At 38.9% G+C, this 17,417-nt stretch overlaps 1 protein-coding gene across 1 annotated transcript in view; it reads right to left on the reverse strand.

The window, feature by feature from the left end:
- lrp1bb (low density lipoprotein receptor-related protein 1Bb) overlaps positions 1–17,417 on the reverse strand; it is a gene marked incomplete at its 5' end in the record, with an annotated part of 267,322 nt that overhangs the window by 167,893 nt on the left and 82,012 nt on the right. Inside the window, one exon of the mRNA XM_084544895.1 lies at positions 573–710. Coding sequence (XP_084401021.1) covers positions 573–710 — 138 coding nt within the window. The remainder of the gene's footprint in view (positions 1–572; positions 711–17,417) is intronic.

Here is a 17,417-nt window from a genome sequence, read left to right on the forward strand (position 1 = left end):
CCATATCACAAAAGCCAGGTGTCCATAGCAGCTTGGTATACTTGCTAAGAAAGAGAGCAACAACTAAAAACTTGTGTACAACACAGCACCTGGTGCTATTATCCCGCTGTGTCTCCTTCCTGCTCTGACAAGCGAGAATGATGAGAAGTCACCTTGGCAGTTGCGAAACTCACAAAACTCAAAAGTTCATATCACCCTATCACAAATTAATATTTTCATTAGCAAGCATCATGCGGTTGAAAGTATGCGTAAGAAATGACAGGTTAAACATTTGCATTTCTGTTCTGAATCCTCGATAATGAAGGCAAATTAAATTTACCCAGCTGAAGTTTGGAATAATAAACCTCTAAAACAAAGCACATTAACAAGAAATAAAAGTCAAACATTTTCCACAGTTACGCATTTTAAAAATTCAATACTAACTTGGGTAAAATAAATTTCACAATCTTAATAATCCAAATAAGATGAGCATGATCTGATTAATTACCATGTTAATGAGAATACATATTAATTCATGCGTTCTAAACCCAAGGCGAAAAGAAGCAGGATGTGGAAACATGCTCAACTCTTACCTCGACAGTGAACTCCTTCGTCGTAGCCGTCTTCACAGTCTCTAGCCCCATTGCAGAGCTTGTTGAAATGAATACATTTTTTCGTCCCAATGCACTGTATGTGATTAAGAGGACATCTGATCACCACCTCTTGCGCACCTAAAGCAGAGAAAGAAGAGAGCGTCAGAAATCTGCATTTATTTGAACATTAATAATTCATGTTTACTGCAGAAGCCAAATGAGCTTCAGCAGTGTTTTCTTCCGGCTTATGGAGAAGCACTTACGAGAAATAGAAAGACCATATGTGGAAAAAAAAAAATGCATATTTCATTGTCATTATCGTTTGTATTTTCTGCAGGTAAACACTTTTTTTTTTTTTTACCCCGTATGTTTTTTGAGTGTCTCCTCAAAGTGCTGATATTTCAAGACCTCATTTATAGGAGGGAGGAAGATGCATATGCAAATGTATTTATACTTCACGGCATTGTTCTTTACACACAGCAGATGTTCGCCACACTGCTTTTGCAGGCGCGCTGGTGAAGCCCTATAACAAACTGCCCGGCTCTCGCTGCCAGCCCGGCAAACAGCAGAGAGCAGCTGTTTAAGGATTCATGAGGCACATAGGTGACCCTCATTCATGTGGCAGACGCGAGAGCACATAAACCACAGCTGACCAGTACGCTAGCACTGTAAATGTATCACATCTCCACCTTAACTACACTGATATCAATTACCAGTGTGCCATTGTAGGCTCTTAATGGGAAGATTTATCACCCTTGTGATGAGATCTGTTACAGTCCCCAGAGTTCCTGTACCCCTAAGAACTCACATCCCAGCTCCCTTGGACCATTTTGACTGTGCAATTACTTATTCACAGCATCCATCTCTACTTTGTAAGGTAAGAGCTTCTGTAATTAATACGACTATTACAAAGAGAGCTGTCATCCCGTGCAGATTTACACAAGGGATACGGACAAGTGGGCGCACATCTGTATTGACACAATAATGACTCATATTAGTTTCCTCTCCCGAGCATTTTATTACCTTGAAATCTTCTTCTTTAATGAATATGTCTTGGCTTCCAGCTCTTCAAGCACTAATGCCCCACACTATTTTTATGCCACATTTAGGTAAGTGACCTTGTCTCTGAGAGTTCATATTTAACACATGAGCAAACTGGCAGCCTCATCTGCCGGGCTCAAAACGTGTTTAAAATACAATATCTTTCCTTTCACTCATCCTCCGTCGCGCTTCGGGATGTTCTTTGATAATTGTTCTTCATCCAGGCTGCGAAAATATGTTTGTGATCTACTGTGCTTATAGTCTGTTAAAGAAAAACACCCCATGGAGGCATTCTTTGAACGGATGATTACTCTGTAGCTAGTAAAGAGTACTTTAGAAAATAATCTCTGAAACATTACCAGTGGTCTGGCTGCTAAACTGTATTAATGCACTTTATGTTATCATTTTATATAAAACTCTTGCCAACATGTAATAAAACATATTTTACATCAAATGCCCTTTTACAGAAGTTACAGTTATTGCAAAATGCGTAGATTACCAGACAATTTTAAAATAGCATCTTTACTTTATAGTAATAGTAAATCACTTGATATATTAATATTTGTATACTTGCGAACAGATATAGTTACTAGTATGAGTTTCTAACTGCACAGGACAATGTCAGACCTCCCAGAAAAAAAAGGTACCTCTGTCAGACAACATTAAACCAGTGTCCATTTGGCAAATGTGCTATTTAACACACAGCTGTAAGGGTCTCTGACAACGTAACAGTGTTGTCAGCCTCTACCCTTGCTTTCTCGCCACATGGGTCCTAATCTAATGTGATAAGGGGAGGGATGGTGCATGAATATTCAGTGGCTCTGATCTGTCATGCAGGGGTACACAGATGGTCTCTCAACGGCTGAGGTGCTCAGGATTCCTCTGTCAATTCCCAAACAACTGTACTATGTTGGATGATCGCTCAAAGTCGAATATATACAGGATGGTGCGCTGTGTAATGTGACACATCCTCCAACATAAGAGCTTCTCTCTCCTTTGCTTCCCGTTTTAACACACTTAAGCCCAACACCCTGCTCATAGCGCATCCCCGATCAGTCCATGTAAGGCCCTCTTAGCTGCACTTCGGTCGCAGTTGAAGGATCCAGGAATAAGTTTAGCGCAGAAAAAATAAAATAGGCAAATAAACAGAAATTGAGCAGCGACAGCACCTCCATAGACCTTTAGTAATAAATATCATCTTTAATTACAAATGCATAATAATATTATGTTGCACAGAAAGGTCAGTTCAGAACTGCAGTCATGTTTTGTATGTAATTAAAGCCACCAAGTATAGAATTGATATGCATTTTGTATCATCTGTCATATTATTCAAAAAGCATTCGTTTTTGTTTGCCGTGATATTCTCACTGACGTATTGTGTACTGTGAAATTTAGTGTGTAGGTGGTCAAATTGGAGAGAGCGTATGGATGTATTAGCCTACACTACAAAAACAAAGAAAAAAACAGGTGAACACAGGTGTTTTCTTTAAGCTTGAGTAGAAAACACACAAACCGTAGTAGGTCCCTGGTGTATTAGGTAATTCCTGATGTACGAATCATAAATAATTTTAGATTAAAAAAAATAAAATAAAAATGTGTTATGCTAGTAAGGGTTGGATAAATAAATAATGTCTATAGCTGAAATGGGTAAGCACACATAAATACCAGTTTAATCATAACACATTTAAGAGGTAGGCAGATGTTCCCATGGTAAACTAATATATATATAAATTTATATGCTCGTTTGGGAAAAGAAGGAGCCTTAACATCAATATTTATTAATGCCTTACTATGCAATAACACAACACATAAATTAAAAAGAAAGCATTTTCTACTAGTTTAAATACTGCACATTTATTACTGGCACTGCTGCAAGCGGTCCCCAAAATTAAAGGCAAACATTTTGACTTTGTCAAAGCGCAAGTGGAATTAATAACATTAATGACGGCTGGGTTCTATGTGTCCCAGTAAGCCATGGTAGTGAGTCAGTACAGACAAAAAAAAAAAAAACAAACACCCATGAAGTTAAGAGCAGCCATCATCAATACACCTGCTCAGTGTTGCCAGATAATACGATGTAGTACGATAATTATCATATTTATCCGATAGTTGTAGGGCCTATATGATATACGATAACTACATTTATAAAAAGGCAAGACATACCATGGTTTTGGTATTTCCATGCACGCAAAATAAAACGTCATTTTTGATTTAAGTGACCCACACATCACCAGATAGTGATCCCTGCTGGTGACTGTGCAACACTTACACCATCAAAGACGATACAGCATGAAAAAAAACAAAGAAAAACTGTGCACAATCTCCAAAACACAGGTGTAGGCTGTGCAACAGGAACATCAGCCTAAACATCAACCTAAATGAAAAGATAATTATGATACTATCCCATCTATTAAAATCAATTCATACAGTACATTATTATTAAATTACCGTAATGATGCTAATATTGGATTTCGCGTCATTGCGGTAATTTCATGATTTTATGTAAGATTAAATAAAGTCTTTAATTGTACTAGATTAAATAAAGAATTTAACTGTACTAGCTAGCTCTTATAATGTGAAGCTAGTTTAAACGATGGTGGTAACACTGTTTTTTATTAGTGAACAACACATATAGCTTCACATGCTACATTTTCTCCGTCAGGTTAAATTGAGTACAGAGCAGGTGAGCGACCCGTGTGTGTGTGTGTTGGGAGGTTTTGGGGGAGAGGAGGAAGAGATGCTTTCAGGAGCAATAGGAAAAACAACGCAAGCACAACGTTGTTTGAAACGTGCAAAAATATTTCCGATTCGTTCTGAGACCATGGTGGAGTAAATTTAACCCTGGTCGGGCGCCATGGTATTATCATTGTATGGGAAACCCTGAATCAACCCATACAAATAGACCTACGACTCACAATCTAGATATAGATTTTTCTTATGTTATTGCAGGTATGACTATCTCACCCTCTTCCCAAAAGTCAGAAATGTGTTTTTGAGCCATTTGGACAAGTGACCTTCACTGGCAGGGGTCATTTAATTTTTATTTTTTTATGTCATTAATGTTTTCATTTAATTTGAATGAACAGACAAACTAATGAAATGACATTTATTTTATTTTATTTTTTTTGGATAAACCATTTGTATTTATTTTACTAAAATGTCCTTATGTTGAGTGTCCCCCACGCTCTCCAAGTAATTATCCTTTTTCTATTCTGGACAAATCATAAATGGTCATCTTGCCCCATCGTCGAGGCAAACCTTACATTTAGCACACTCGTGTTTGAGGCCTGCACACTGCAGCCTATAGGAACCACGATGCAGCTTTTATTTTAGAAAATGCTAATTAACATGCTATTAAAAGTCATGGTGCTGTTCGCCTACTTTGCGAAGTAAATGAAGAGGTACCAGCTGGGCCAAACTAATACCTCTCTTTAATGTGAAATGAGAGGCTTCTAGGAGGGAATTTCAGCAGCTATGTTCATTATGATAATCATGTTAATCTGAGCCACTGTCAGTTTTGTGTGGAGTAATGAATTCCTAACAGAAAATAGCACAGAACCTATCAGCAGGGGACGCTCCTTAAACCTGTAAGTATAGGGATTCATTGTATCCTTTAAGAAAATGAAATCCTGATTTCTAATCTATGGTTAAAGCTGATTATCAAAGGAGCCCCTCAGTGCCCAACCCAGGGCAACACCAATGTTGTTGCCATAATGGCTTTGTAACAATATTCCTTTTCCTCAGTGAATCCTGCAATCACAATGACATTAGTTGCTGTGTGCATCAAATTTGTCACCACTAACCTTGTTATTTTCTCTTCCATAAATCTCAGATCTAATCATGAGTATGATAACATGTGCACAACATTTTGGAGAATTTGAACCAAAGCCAAAATCTCATGTTTGCTGTTACAGACACAGCAATAGTTTCTCTGCACTGTTTTGTTGTCTGCTGGCCATTAAAGACCAGCCTGTTGATACACTGCCCTATTGTAGGTCATAAAAAAAAAAAAAATTACCTGCAGATAATAATTTACAACTGTACACATATTAATAATTTTGTGTGACAGCACGTATTATACGTTGGGTGGTTTGTTTAGAGTCAAACGTGTTAAAGGATAGCTATGGCTTATTTCACTGAGCTTTTTGCCAATAACATCGTCTATCATGGATTTATGGGCCGCGCCGTCTTTGCGCTCGACACACCTCCACTGCAGGCATTCAGGGAAACAAGAACTCACACGAAGCATCTGTTAGGGTAAGCAGATGGGCCCTTTTCTAAATAGTGATTTTTACATTAATCATCTCAAACACTTGTGTAAAGTCTGACCAAATGTAAACACAGAGAGCACCTGACTGGAACAGCCATTCTTCTAAATTCATTAGGGATTGACACGTGGGGCAATGTGCCAACTGACCAGATCATCCTGAATATTCATCCACACATGCCGGTCTGTTTACATGTGTGAGACTGACCTGCTTGGTGGTTATTGGGTCTTTTAAGAAAGTTCAGAAAAGCCAAATGCAATGGCATGGATAAGCCTGTTGGCTATTATGAGAACTAGTCATTTGGCTTTGTTGGGTTACCATATTTATCCAAAACGGGGCAAACAGAAGAAGAGACGGATGAGCATGTCCAGACTGATGGGGTTAATGCGGTCACTGTTCTCAACAACTGTTAGAGAAGGAAAGGTTTTGCTGCAGTTTCTCAGAAAAGTAAAGTGTCTATACATAAGAGTGATTCCTGCTGTGTAAGTAAAAAGAATAACCTTCACCCTTGTGACACTGGAGTCTTCACCTGGCCATTGATTGAAGAGAAGACGATGGCCCGCTGGATCAAGACCTTTTAAATCATGTTAAAAAAAAAAAAAAAAAAAACACACACCATTTTCTGCTTCCTCCAATTGAAATCTTGTTGCATTAACGCAAGACTCCGTTCGCACGTCAAATCTTGCGAGACCATGCAACGAGATTAGACCACATGTGAGGAAAATCCAAAACACGACAAAAGCTACAACCCCAAGAGCACCGTCAGGCCTGAAAGCTGATTGGATTTAAAAAGTAAGACGACGGAGGAGAGCTGAACAAAACCAAAGCCATATGCAATATGTGCCAACGTGAGGTTAAATATTGTGGAAATGCCAAAAATCTCTCAAACCAATGACAAGATTATCTTTAGTTTTACGTAAAATATGGGACCCTGCGAATCGGAATCCAATTCAGGAGATCAGTAGTGATACCCCAGTACCCTGAACACATCTGCTCTTATATTTTCAATAGATGATTCTATTGATTATCTTTTGGATGAATCTATTTTCTGAGTAGCAGATCAGTCCTTATCACTTAATAATAACCATAACTTCTATCGTCAAACTTTGTTCATGTATTTTCACATGAAATCTATCTCTAAAGAAGTAATCATTTTAGACTTGTAGCTAATTAAACTATTCATCAGAGAAGTGTATATGCAGTGTAGACATAATTAGGAAAGATGCTGTTTGCTGCATGCTGAGTATGATTCAACTTCAATGGCTTGTGCTGATTGTAGCTGAAAATGGATTAGTATTTTTCTCATTGACTCATACAAAGCTTCCAGTTTATTAGGTGTATTTGAATTCCTACACTTTTTATGCACGGGTTAAGTCTTTTTCAGACAAAGTCCACTTTTCAGCATGCCTGGCAGCTCTACGTATTCCATACACATCCACGTATTAACATAATCAATGAGATTAAATTGACACATCGCTGCAGCCGTACCCATAACGTTCATTGTGAGGAATTACATTGCCTGTGTCCCAACAGAAATGAAATTACAACGGTAGTAGAGAAAATAATTTGCAGTCCTGCTGGATAATTACCCGCAGGTGAAAACCTTTCCAAAAATAACAAGCATACTGTTTATGTGACTCAGGTTGGAGTTGACACCCTGCTTCTCACTGAGACTTAACAGAGACACCAGACTGCAGTGCAAATCCATACATGCCACTTCATAAACCTGAGAATTTCACTGAATTACACCGAATAATTAACAGATAAAAGTTAAGATCCAGCATAACTTACTGTCTGCTTGTCGTTTTTTTTCTTCCTCATTCCTCCAATCCTTTCCTCCCTTGTCTCACACCTTTTAACACATTTGGTAAATGACATTTAAACATGGGTATCAATTAATTTATTCAACATTTAACCCTAACCCAACCCTGGTTAAGAAGAGGGTCATGACTGACCACAGGCACTCAGAGTTATTAGGAGGGATTTGCCCAAATGTGAATCATTACACAGTTTGACAAAGTTGCTGTTCCAGACAGCTAGTTTTTGAGCTTTCATCTTGTTAGCACATCAGCCACAAGAGGATAATTTACGGACTTTATGACAGATTCAAATAAACCAGTGTATCAGACATGGTTACACTAGCAGCTGACTTGAAATGAAGCAGTTAAAAAAACTAACTATGACAGAGATGAAGTTGCCATAAGTGGTGCAATGTTGTTAACATTAATCTCCGAGCTCATAAGCCGTGTCACTGGTGTGGAAGAATAAACATAAAGTGTAAAGTGCATGAATATTTCAGTTTGGGTGCCTGTCTCGATGTGTTTGCGTGAGCTGAGGCATATAAGATTCACAGAAATGGTTAACTCTTCACCTTGGCACGTAGTCAGTGGGTGGCGGAGTCATTATTGTCGTCAGCCGTAAAGCTTGAGGATGTTTGGATTATACTATGCTTGGGTTCTGAGGTGTTGCGGCTTGGCTTAAATAACTGACGGAATAAAATGATGCATTTCTGACTGGCATGTAACAGTGCGGCTGAGGAGCCATTTCTCAAACCATTTCCCCCAAACCTCAGCTTGATTTGACTGCTAGGGCCGTTTGTACCCAGATCTCTATTATATCCCAATGTCACAGAATCCTTGGGAAGGATTCTGGATGTGTGGTGGCACAACTTGTCACAAACAAAGTGTGTCATCCAAAGTACTGTATGTCACTGAAACTTTCAACTGCTCCATGGCAACAAAGTGAAGTTCTAAAATGCAGGATGAAGGAGTGCAAAGGAGTAAACAAGAGCCGAGTTTACAACCATCACAGCTGCATTTCACCAAAAGTAAAATACAGCTTGTTCTTCTTTTAAAAGCACGGTGGTCCTTACAGGAAGGGCTCTTTAGAAGAATTATTTTCCTGTGTGACCTTTAAATTCTTGGCATTTGAAAGGCTGTACTCAGCCAAAAGAGTGGATTTTTGCTCTATCTGTCAGACCCCAGATATAGAGGCAATATTTTCCAAAAGTCAGAACCAACAAGGACTGAGGTCCTGCAAAGACAGTGACAGAAACACACTTCCTGTGTGAGAAGTCGATTAAATGTTAGTCAGTACGTTTCAAGAAAGATGTAGTTTGGTGGCTTTCTCATCTGACTGCTTTATAACCACATGAATGAAGCAACTGAGAGGCAGCCAGGGCACCAACTGGACACCTCCCTGGGGGGAAAGCGTGTATGCCTTTTTCTTGTTTGTATGCTTCCCTTGGCTGCCTTGTGCTGAACTGGGTACTGCAGACTTTTCTTTTTTGAAAGCCAGCCATCTTCCCCTATGTCCATCTCATAAACTAATATGAACACTTTCATCTAACGCCACATCACAGTGTGAACAAGCTGAACCCCTGAATGATGAAATAACATCACATTGCTGGAATCAATACATGTAATGGGATTAGGTTATTCGTCATGGGAATATACAATGATCAGGCATAACATTATGACCACCTTCCTAATATTGTGTAGGTCTCACTTGTGCCTCCAAAACAGTTGTGACTCATGAGAGAATGAACATGGGCCTGAGGGTGTCCTGTGGTGTCTGGCAACAGAATGTTGTTAGTGGGACCTTTGGGCCCTATGGGCTGAGGGAGGGGGCCTCTGTGGATCATCCAACAGATACTTGATCAGTTTGGGATCTAGTGAATCTGGAGGCCAGGTCAACACCCTGTGCTTTGTTTTTTGAGTTGTTCCTAAACCGTTTTTGTGTGTGTGTCTGTGTCAGGCTGCATCCTGCTGGGGATGGCTGCGGCCATCAAGGAATGTCATTGCTATGGGGTGGGGGTGCCTGATCTGGTCTAGGTGGGTGGTCCAAAAGTTTCCCAGCAGAACACTGCATTATCACAAGATGGTCAATGTTATTTACTTCTCCTTTAAGTGGTCATGTTATGCCTAATCAGTGTAGTTGCCATTGCACTGCATGCTTTAGATTCAGTTGCTGGAGGTAGTGATGTAGCAATGACATGGCATATATGTCATCTAAGTAGGATTAGTTCCAGCTGAAGAATTGGAGGTTATATTTAATTGCTTTTACGTATTTATGTGTCGATTCTCTTCATTATATTCCTATAAGTAAAAACAATTCTCAGTAAATACAGTATATATATATATAAAAACATACATGTATTACTTCACAGTATTATATCACAATCAATTTGCACATACAAGTTAATTTGTATTATGTATTATATAGATATATTTATTATGAGGAAAGAACCTGTTTGACCATTTGTTCTGGCATAAAAATCTTAAACTGTATCCGTCCTCAGTGGCATTAACACTGAAACTGAGTGACATTCCTCCTGCATAATACATGGTTTCAGTCAGAATCAGGCACCTCAGAAATGCAAATCAATATTATTTGCTATGTGATACGTGCACAGGGTGCAGTCAATGAGAACAAAATAATAATGTGCACAGAGCCCCACCGACTCATTTCCTGTGTGCAGCGACTTATTATTTGCTGCAGATTATGCAGAGGGTTCCATCAAATGTGGTCCTAGAAAAAAAAAAAACAGTTTCATTCCACTGCACAGTGGAATAAAGTCAGGCGTTGGCATCCATGACATCACGACTGTTCTGTACAGCAAAAAAAAAAAAAAAAAATCAATACATCAGTCTGTTGAGAGAAATGAGCACCCTCGGGACAAAACACTACAGCTGCACCTCTGAAAAACTATACTCCCCCCCAAAAAAGGTGAAAAAAAGAAAAAAGGACAATTTATCATTAATTAGAAAACTGCGACATAATTAGTCAATGGGGATACTTTTATGACCAACTATTATGCAAATGTTAAAATCTAAATGTGCTGGGGCCAGCATCAAATGAATAATACATACAGTACATTGTAGTTGGAGAGGTTAAAACCAATACTGACTCAGAATAATGATCTCGTTAAGACTATAATACACAGGGCTGAATTAAATACTGGCATTCTTTCATCAAAAAAGTAAATATACCATGTTATCATGGAATTAAATTGAATTCACACCCTTCTTGGGTGGAAGATTTTAATAATTATTTAATTTGAACCTGTGTTCGATAAAGTATCCATTCCTACAATTTTGTCATCCCAAGTTTCACTCAAACTTTGACTCAAATAGAGCTTGCTTCTCTGTCTCAGACTGGAAAGAGTAGATGTACAATTCCCCATATGGTCCACACTGGCTTAAAGATATATCCTGCATGGTCACAGTGCTACAACTAAACTACTATTTGCTGTCTTCTACAGAACCATGTGATTAATTTCACCGGAAAGCTATCGCCTCACCGCTGTAAGTTATGTCAAAAGGTTGGCTGCTCATCATAGGCATCTCAAACATCAGCATATCTGCCTCTTCATTTATCAGGCTTTGCTATCCACGCTGCCAACATATTTAACAACATCAGATCACAGCATAGATGGGCAGAGTTCCTCTGAACTGGGGTTTCTGGTACCTTAATACTACTGGAATGATCTGCAACATCACTTGATGTGACTCATCCTCTTAAAGTTTTTCAAGCTTTTATTTAAAAAAAAAAAAAAAGATACCTTTTTAACTAGTATAAAATGACCATTATGAGTTCAATCTTCTATTTGTGTATATATATATATATATATATATATATAGATATATATATATTTTATTTTTTATTTTTTATTTCATCACCTGGCCTCTTCTGGAAAAGTAATTTTGATATCTAACAGATAACATACAATGGCTTTAACAAAGGTCTGAGGACAAAGTCTGCAGACACCAGCTTGATACAATATTACAAGGGCATGTCCTTCTATATGCTACCAGCTTGTGTCACATATTATACTAAAAGAAAAATATGATTTGTAGAAGTCAGACTGCCAAGGCATTATATAACTTTTTGCTGAGCTGAATGTTTTCTTTGTTGCACAAAATGATGAGTGCAGATTTCATTTTCACTAAAATTGCTTTAGGAAGGGATGTCTTTGTGGACAGGACGGACAACAGCAACCAATAAACCTTTCAGTCATTCACTCACAGCAATGTGACTTTAACACAAAGGGCCGCTGTCGGTGTCGCCTTCTCTCATCTTCTACTGCCTGTAAATGTTGCTTTCTGTAAATGCTGGATTTGACACCAGTGAGAAAAAAATAAACATTGTACAGTATATAAATAATTATAGCAAAAATAGCAGCATATAGTTTATTCCAAAGTCATTAGCACAGCACTTATGCTCCATTATGTTCCCAAAGGATTTGCTAACTTTGTCTCTTTGGAATTTGGGGATTATTCTCTGTCAGGTCATAAGTATGAATAACCCCATGCCCCAGTAGTTAATAATTGCATCTCCATCACTGGAGACACACAATCAGAAACCACTTGGGTTTGACTTATGTAACAGTGACAAGCGTAACTAGAATATCTTTACAGTTTTCAAACCGTATTTCTGTTAAAGCTGGAAAGCAGAACTTTCTGATATAAACGAACACCCATTACAATGAAACTCTTGCCAAACGAGTTCATACAACGCTGACTAAACTAATTCGAAGCACACACATCTCTCTGGCATATGGAAGCTTTCAATCTGTTTTGGCAGTCCTGCATTGGCGCATTAGTAGAAATCATTTCATATCAATGAGCAATGCTTGTTTTGCCAGAGATGAAGAAGGGAGCAACCATAGCAACAGACACCAAGATGGTTAGTAAGGTGGAGCCTATGGGGGGAAATGATAGTTATGAATGTAACTTGGGTTCTGTGGATTTATGAAAATGAATTCTCTGGTGGTCAAGAAGAAGGAAATGAAGTTTCTGACGCTCCGGGTAAAAAAGACAATTGGCGTTCAGAGGAAGGATTACAGTCTCACAGTTAACAGTGAAGATAAACATGCATTATCACTGGTGTGGCTTTCTCTCGTCGGAAAGTGCTGAAAGATAAGAAGGTACTGGGGGAATTTAGACTATACACATACATCAGACATAATGTTTTCAAATAGATTAAGGAGGAAATCTGCAACCTTGTTATGTTTTTTTCAGTACTGTCACAGAGGGAACAATCCTAATTATACTTTGAATCTCTTTATGTGGATGATGCTGCCAACTAACCGTATGGATTCAGATTCCTCCATTAAATGATAATAGTTTTAAGTGAAAGGCCTTGACTGGTACTTTTTAATATATATATATCACACTATGTAATGAGTTTCAGGGTTCAAATTGGTGTGCCGGTCCAGTTGATTATAAGCCAGTGAATACGTCTTTTTTTTTTTTTTGGCTCCAAGGCATCTTTAATTAGGACCATGGTTAAAGTATAATGCACGATGCTATTGAGTGGACATGTATTTTTCTCTAAATATCCTCTGGCACTATAATCATTAAATGTTATAGAGTGGCTATAAGAGAAGAACTTTAGCCCATTTGTTTCAGTATCTATTAGCCTACCCATTATTCATGATTAATAAATAAATAAAGGCCATCGTCACTGATTCATACTGGCCCTGAGTTAAGTCCTGACCATACTCAGCATAATGATTACAGGATAGTATTCCTATTGGCTGTCATATGTGCCGCTGCGTTTACTCTCAGTTAAAGCTCATATCACGGGATGCTTTGTTCTCAGCTGCATCGGCAGGGAGATAATGTAGATTTTAGTGCTTAAATGCCACACTGGTTCCATGACAGCAAGCATGTCAAGTTTATAAAATATGCTCTCTTCTTCAGTTCTTAAGGTGACAAGCTGTGAAGCTGTCCTCTACGAAACTCATTCTGGGAGGGAATACAAAAAGGAAAATGTGTCACTGCAGCTTAGCTGTTGAGATGAGGGCTGTGAGAGCGAAGACAAAGCAGTAATGTGCTCCTCCCAGTGCATCACTTCTGACAAGGATGAAACATATTGTGGGTACAAGATTGTCACCAGGCAACAAAATTCTCGCACTAATGGTTTTGCATGAGACAAATGCTCAGACATATGGAAATGTGTTAAACTGCAGAGGGAGGGGCAATGCAGCAAGCATAGAACTGAATATGAGCAAATGATACATTAAGGGCAAAGAGGATGACTATCCTTTTCTTTAAGAGACAGTCTTAATCACAGACATTTTTAAAAGCATATCGCGCCTTCATAGGAAGCACTTTTTTCCACAGACACACAAGATATTTGTTGTGTCTGTTCCCCGGCCAACTGAAACTCCTGGTAAAACAGATGGCACAAGCCCGAGGAAATGTACATAGGTTCTGTTCCAAATGTAGAGAGGGAGCAGAATAGTACATTTATATCAAAGTCTTACACCTCCTGCTGAAAGAAAACAGTGCAAAATTACTATGCCTGCAGACCAGATACACGTGTGGCATGAGCTGATAGTAAAAGATGGTGAATTTGATCTCAAATTAAATCTAAATGGGGTCGAACAAACAAATAAACATTTGAATTTATCTGTGTTGCACCTACACTCACAGTCACTTTAAATCGTGTAGAAATGGGGAGATGACAACACACTGTAAACTGTGAGCTTTGTAATATTTGGGAAAAGGCACAAGACAGCACTGTGAAAGCAGAATTATGCAGATTAACGGTCTCTTAAGACCTGTTTTCACATATTTCTCAAATTTGAGATGAACTTTTAAACTGTGACAAAGAAGAAACAAATTACAGTGCATGTGGGGCAAATTGCAAGCACACTGGGCTGATGTTTTATGCTCTTCAGATGTGAAGACGAATAAATCAAAATAAAAGTCAAACCACCTCACACTTTTTGCGCAATTCAGGCGAAAAGTTATGTTGTAGCAGAAGCTGTCATGCTTTTCCCATGTGATACTTGTGCCTCAAGAAACACTGATGGAAACACAGCTTCTGACATTAACTTCATGTGAATAATTCTTGCAATATGCAGGAATTGGGCTTGAACATAGACATGGAACTTTTTTTTTTTTCTTTTTCATGAGTCAACAGAAGGGCTACGGCTCAGCAGGGAGGCAGAGATGGAGAGGAAGGAGAATAAATATTACATAATGCAAAAGGCCCAGTCCTTCAGCTCAATAACAAGGTGCTACGCTACATTACCCCCTAAACCTCCATCCTACTAGCGCCAATTCTCATGGGAACCAGACGCATTTGTGTTACATTTATTTCAATATGGGACTTCCCAGATAAAATGCCCTGCAGGATGTTGATAGGCAGCCTTGAATGTGTCACTATAGTAACTGCAGCTTCATCACAGACAGCCAGACGGACGGACCTGATACACTCTGCACCTCTAAGCAGTGTCTCCACAGGGGCTTTATCAGCTATACTTCCAAAAGCTCAGATGGTCACATGAGCTTAGTATCTCCAGTAAGACATGATTCACTAGCATCTAGTATCATCTGATAAATCTAATTGTCAAAGGTTTTGATAATACCAACTGAACATGCAACACATTATAACACAAATAACAAGCTGTTAAATGACAACACTATCACAAAAAACAATTTTATTGGACAATTCTGCACTTTTGGTGCTTTAAAAGCTGTGTTTCCCACAATTACTGCAAACAGCATCTAAGGGGGCTTGTAACACTTACATTTCATTGTGATCCAGGGAGTCATTGATGCAATTTTGTTAAAATGTTGCATTTAACCTTGGTTTGGTTCAGTTTCACGGGGCAATAGAGACAAACAACCTACTTGTTTATTGCAGACACGTCCTTGATATTGCATGTTTGCAGACGGTTTTGTGATTAGTCATAAATTGTGAGAATTGTATTTCAGGAAATCAGGAAATCAGGAAATTGATGAATGTGAGCACTGGTATTTATCGCTGTCCGGTGCTTCATGTTCGAACTACAGTTGATTGGGTTGATGAAGCCTCTGGAAAAACATTTGAATGTATATGCTGGGAAGGCACACTACTGCTATAAGACACCTCCAAAAGAGAAGATGGACTCTGGAGACATACAACAACCGATTCCACATTGGATAAACTCCTTGGTTATAAAATTAAAAAGCTCATAAATAGTAGTCATATTGATAACTGAAAGACACACGACAACATCCAGTAACGAACTCCAGTTTCTTGATTCAATTTCTGAAACAACCATCCACCATGGCAACCTCTGATTACTTTTGTCTCACTATAATATCTGAATTACAGCTTCCTGCATTACTTGTGAATACTTGTGTAATATACACACTGAGACAAAGAAATGATATTGGACAATAAAAACTAAATATATATAATCACATTATCTTCAATAATGATTTTAGTTTTTTGGCTGCAAGGCTCAAGACGTGGTCTGCAACACCATTTCACTGGAACACTTATGTTGAAAAAGAAGACATTCTGCCTCTTTAGCAGTTGGGGTGCAATGTCAAGTGTCAGGACAAATCACTATTGGCAAAGGTATTCTTACATAGTGGAGCAGAAAAACTCATTTTAACTACATAAATACAGTCAAGGTCTTCACTTATTTCGCAACTATACTGTGACATGACAGCCAAATATAAATATATTAAATATGTCATAAAAACGCCCAGTTATAGTTATTTACCGTTAAGTGCTATGAGCTGTACAAGAAGTCAGTAACTAAAGGCTAGTCAGTAGTATGAAATAAACATGCTGCACCCGGCATTGGATCATAGAAGCGTTTTTCTTTTTTTTTTTTTTGTTACTGTTTCTTTAGTCACGCTGCTTGTTTTCAAGCTCACTGTTGGAAACTGATGAACTCAGTATAAAGGATCTGAGGATTTTAGAGGAAGGCATGGGGAGATGTGCCCTCCCCTGTCGTTGAAGGGGAATAAGTGGAGGAACCCCTGAGAGAGCTGTCTTTGAACAGTTCTCCTCCCCTGTGCCTCGAGGACACCGAGATCAACATCGGTGTTGATTAGGTCGAGCCAAGCTACAGCCATGAAACACAGCTTCTGTGAACATGTTTTTGAAGTCAGCCACTGACCCCCTTTATTGTATTTTCCTCTGGGAGTGACAATTCAATCAGAGGATTCACTGGTCTCCACGTCCCCAGATTCACAAAGCTCCTCATGGCAGCACTACTAAGACGAGCCAAAAGTCCATGAAATCCTTTCCTGAAGGATTCATGAAGGATTTGAATTCTAAGACACTGTTTGCAAGCATGGAGCATCAACACAGGGAGAAATGACTGTCCTCAAATCAAAACACACAGCTAACAGCAGATGTGTGCATCCCAAGACTACCTTGACATTTAGCCTATTTTTAAGTATTACGCACAAACTGAGAATATGATTATCCTTCCAGGTTTTAAACTCTCTTTAACTGTCACCTTTCAAGATGCAATGCTGCCCTCGCAGCAAAGGCCTGACCCTCTATTGCAGAGAAAAGCATTTGTTTGAACTGCTACACAATTGGAGAACTGCCATTTTGCTGGGTTTTCTTCAGCCGTTCCTGACAGCAAGCTGTTTCCCCAGCTCCCTGAATAACTGTCGTCAGCTGTCCAGTCTCGTGAGGCCTGCAGCTGAGCGGATAAGCTGCTGCCTCCTCCCAGTCTCTAGGTATTGCAATCCAAGGCCACCTTCCCTTCTCTCCTCCATGCAAGCCATGG

Source organism: Chelon labrosus (genome assembly GCF_963514085.1).
Source record: "Chelon labrosus genome assembly, chromosome: 5".
Taxonomy (NCBI): domain Eukaryota; kingdom Metazoa; phylum Chordata; class Actinopteri; order Mugiliformes; family Mugilidae; genus Chelon; species Chelon labrosus.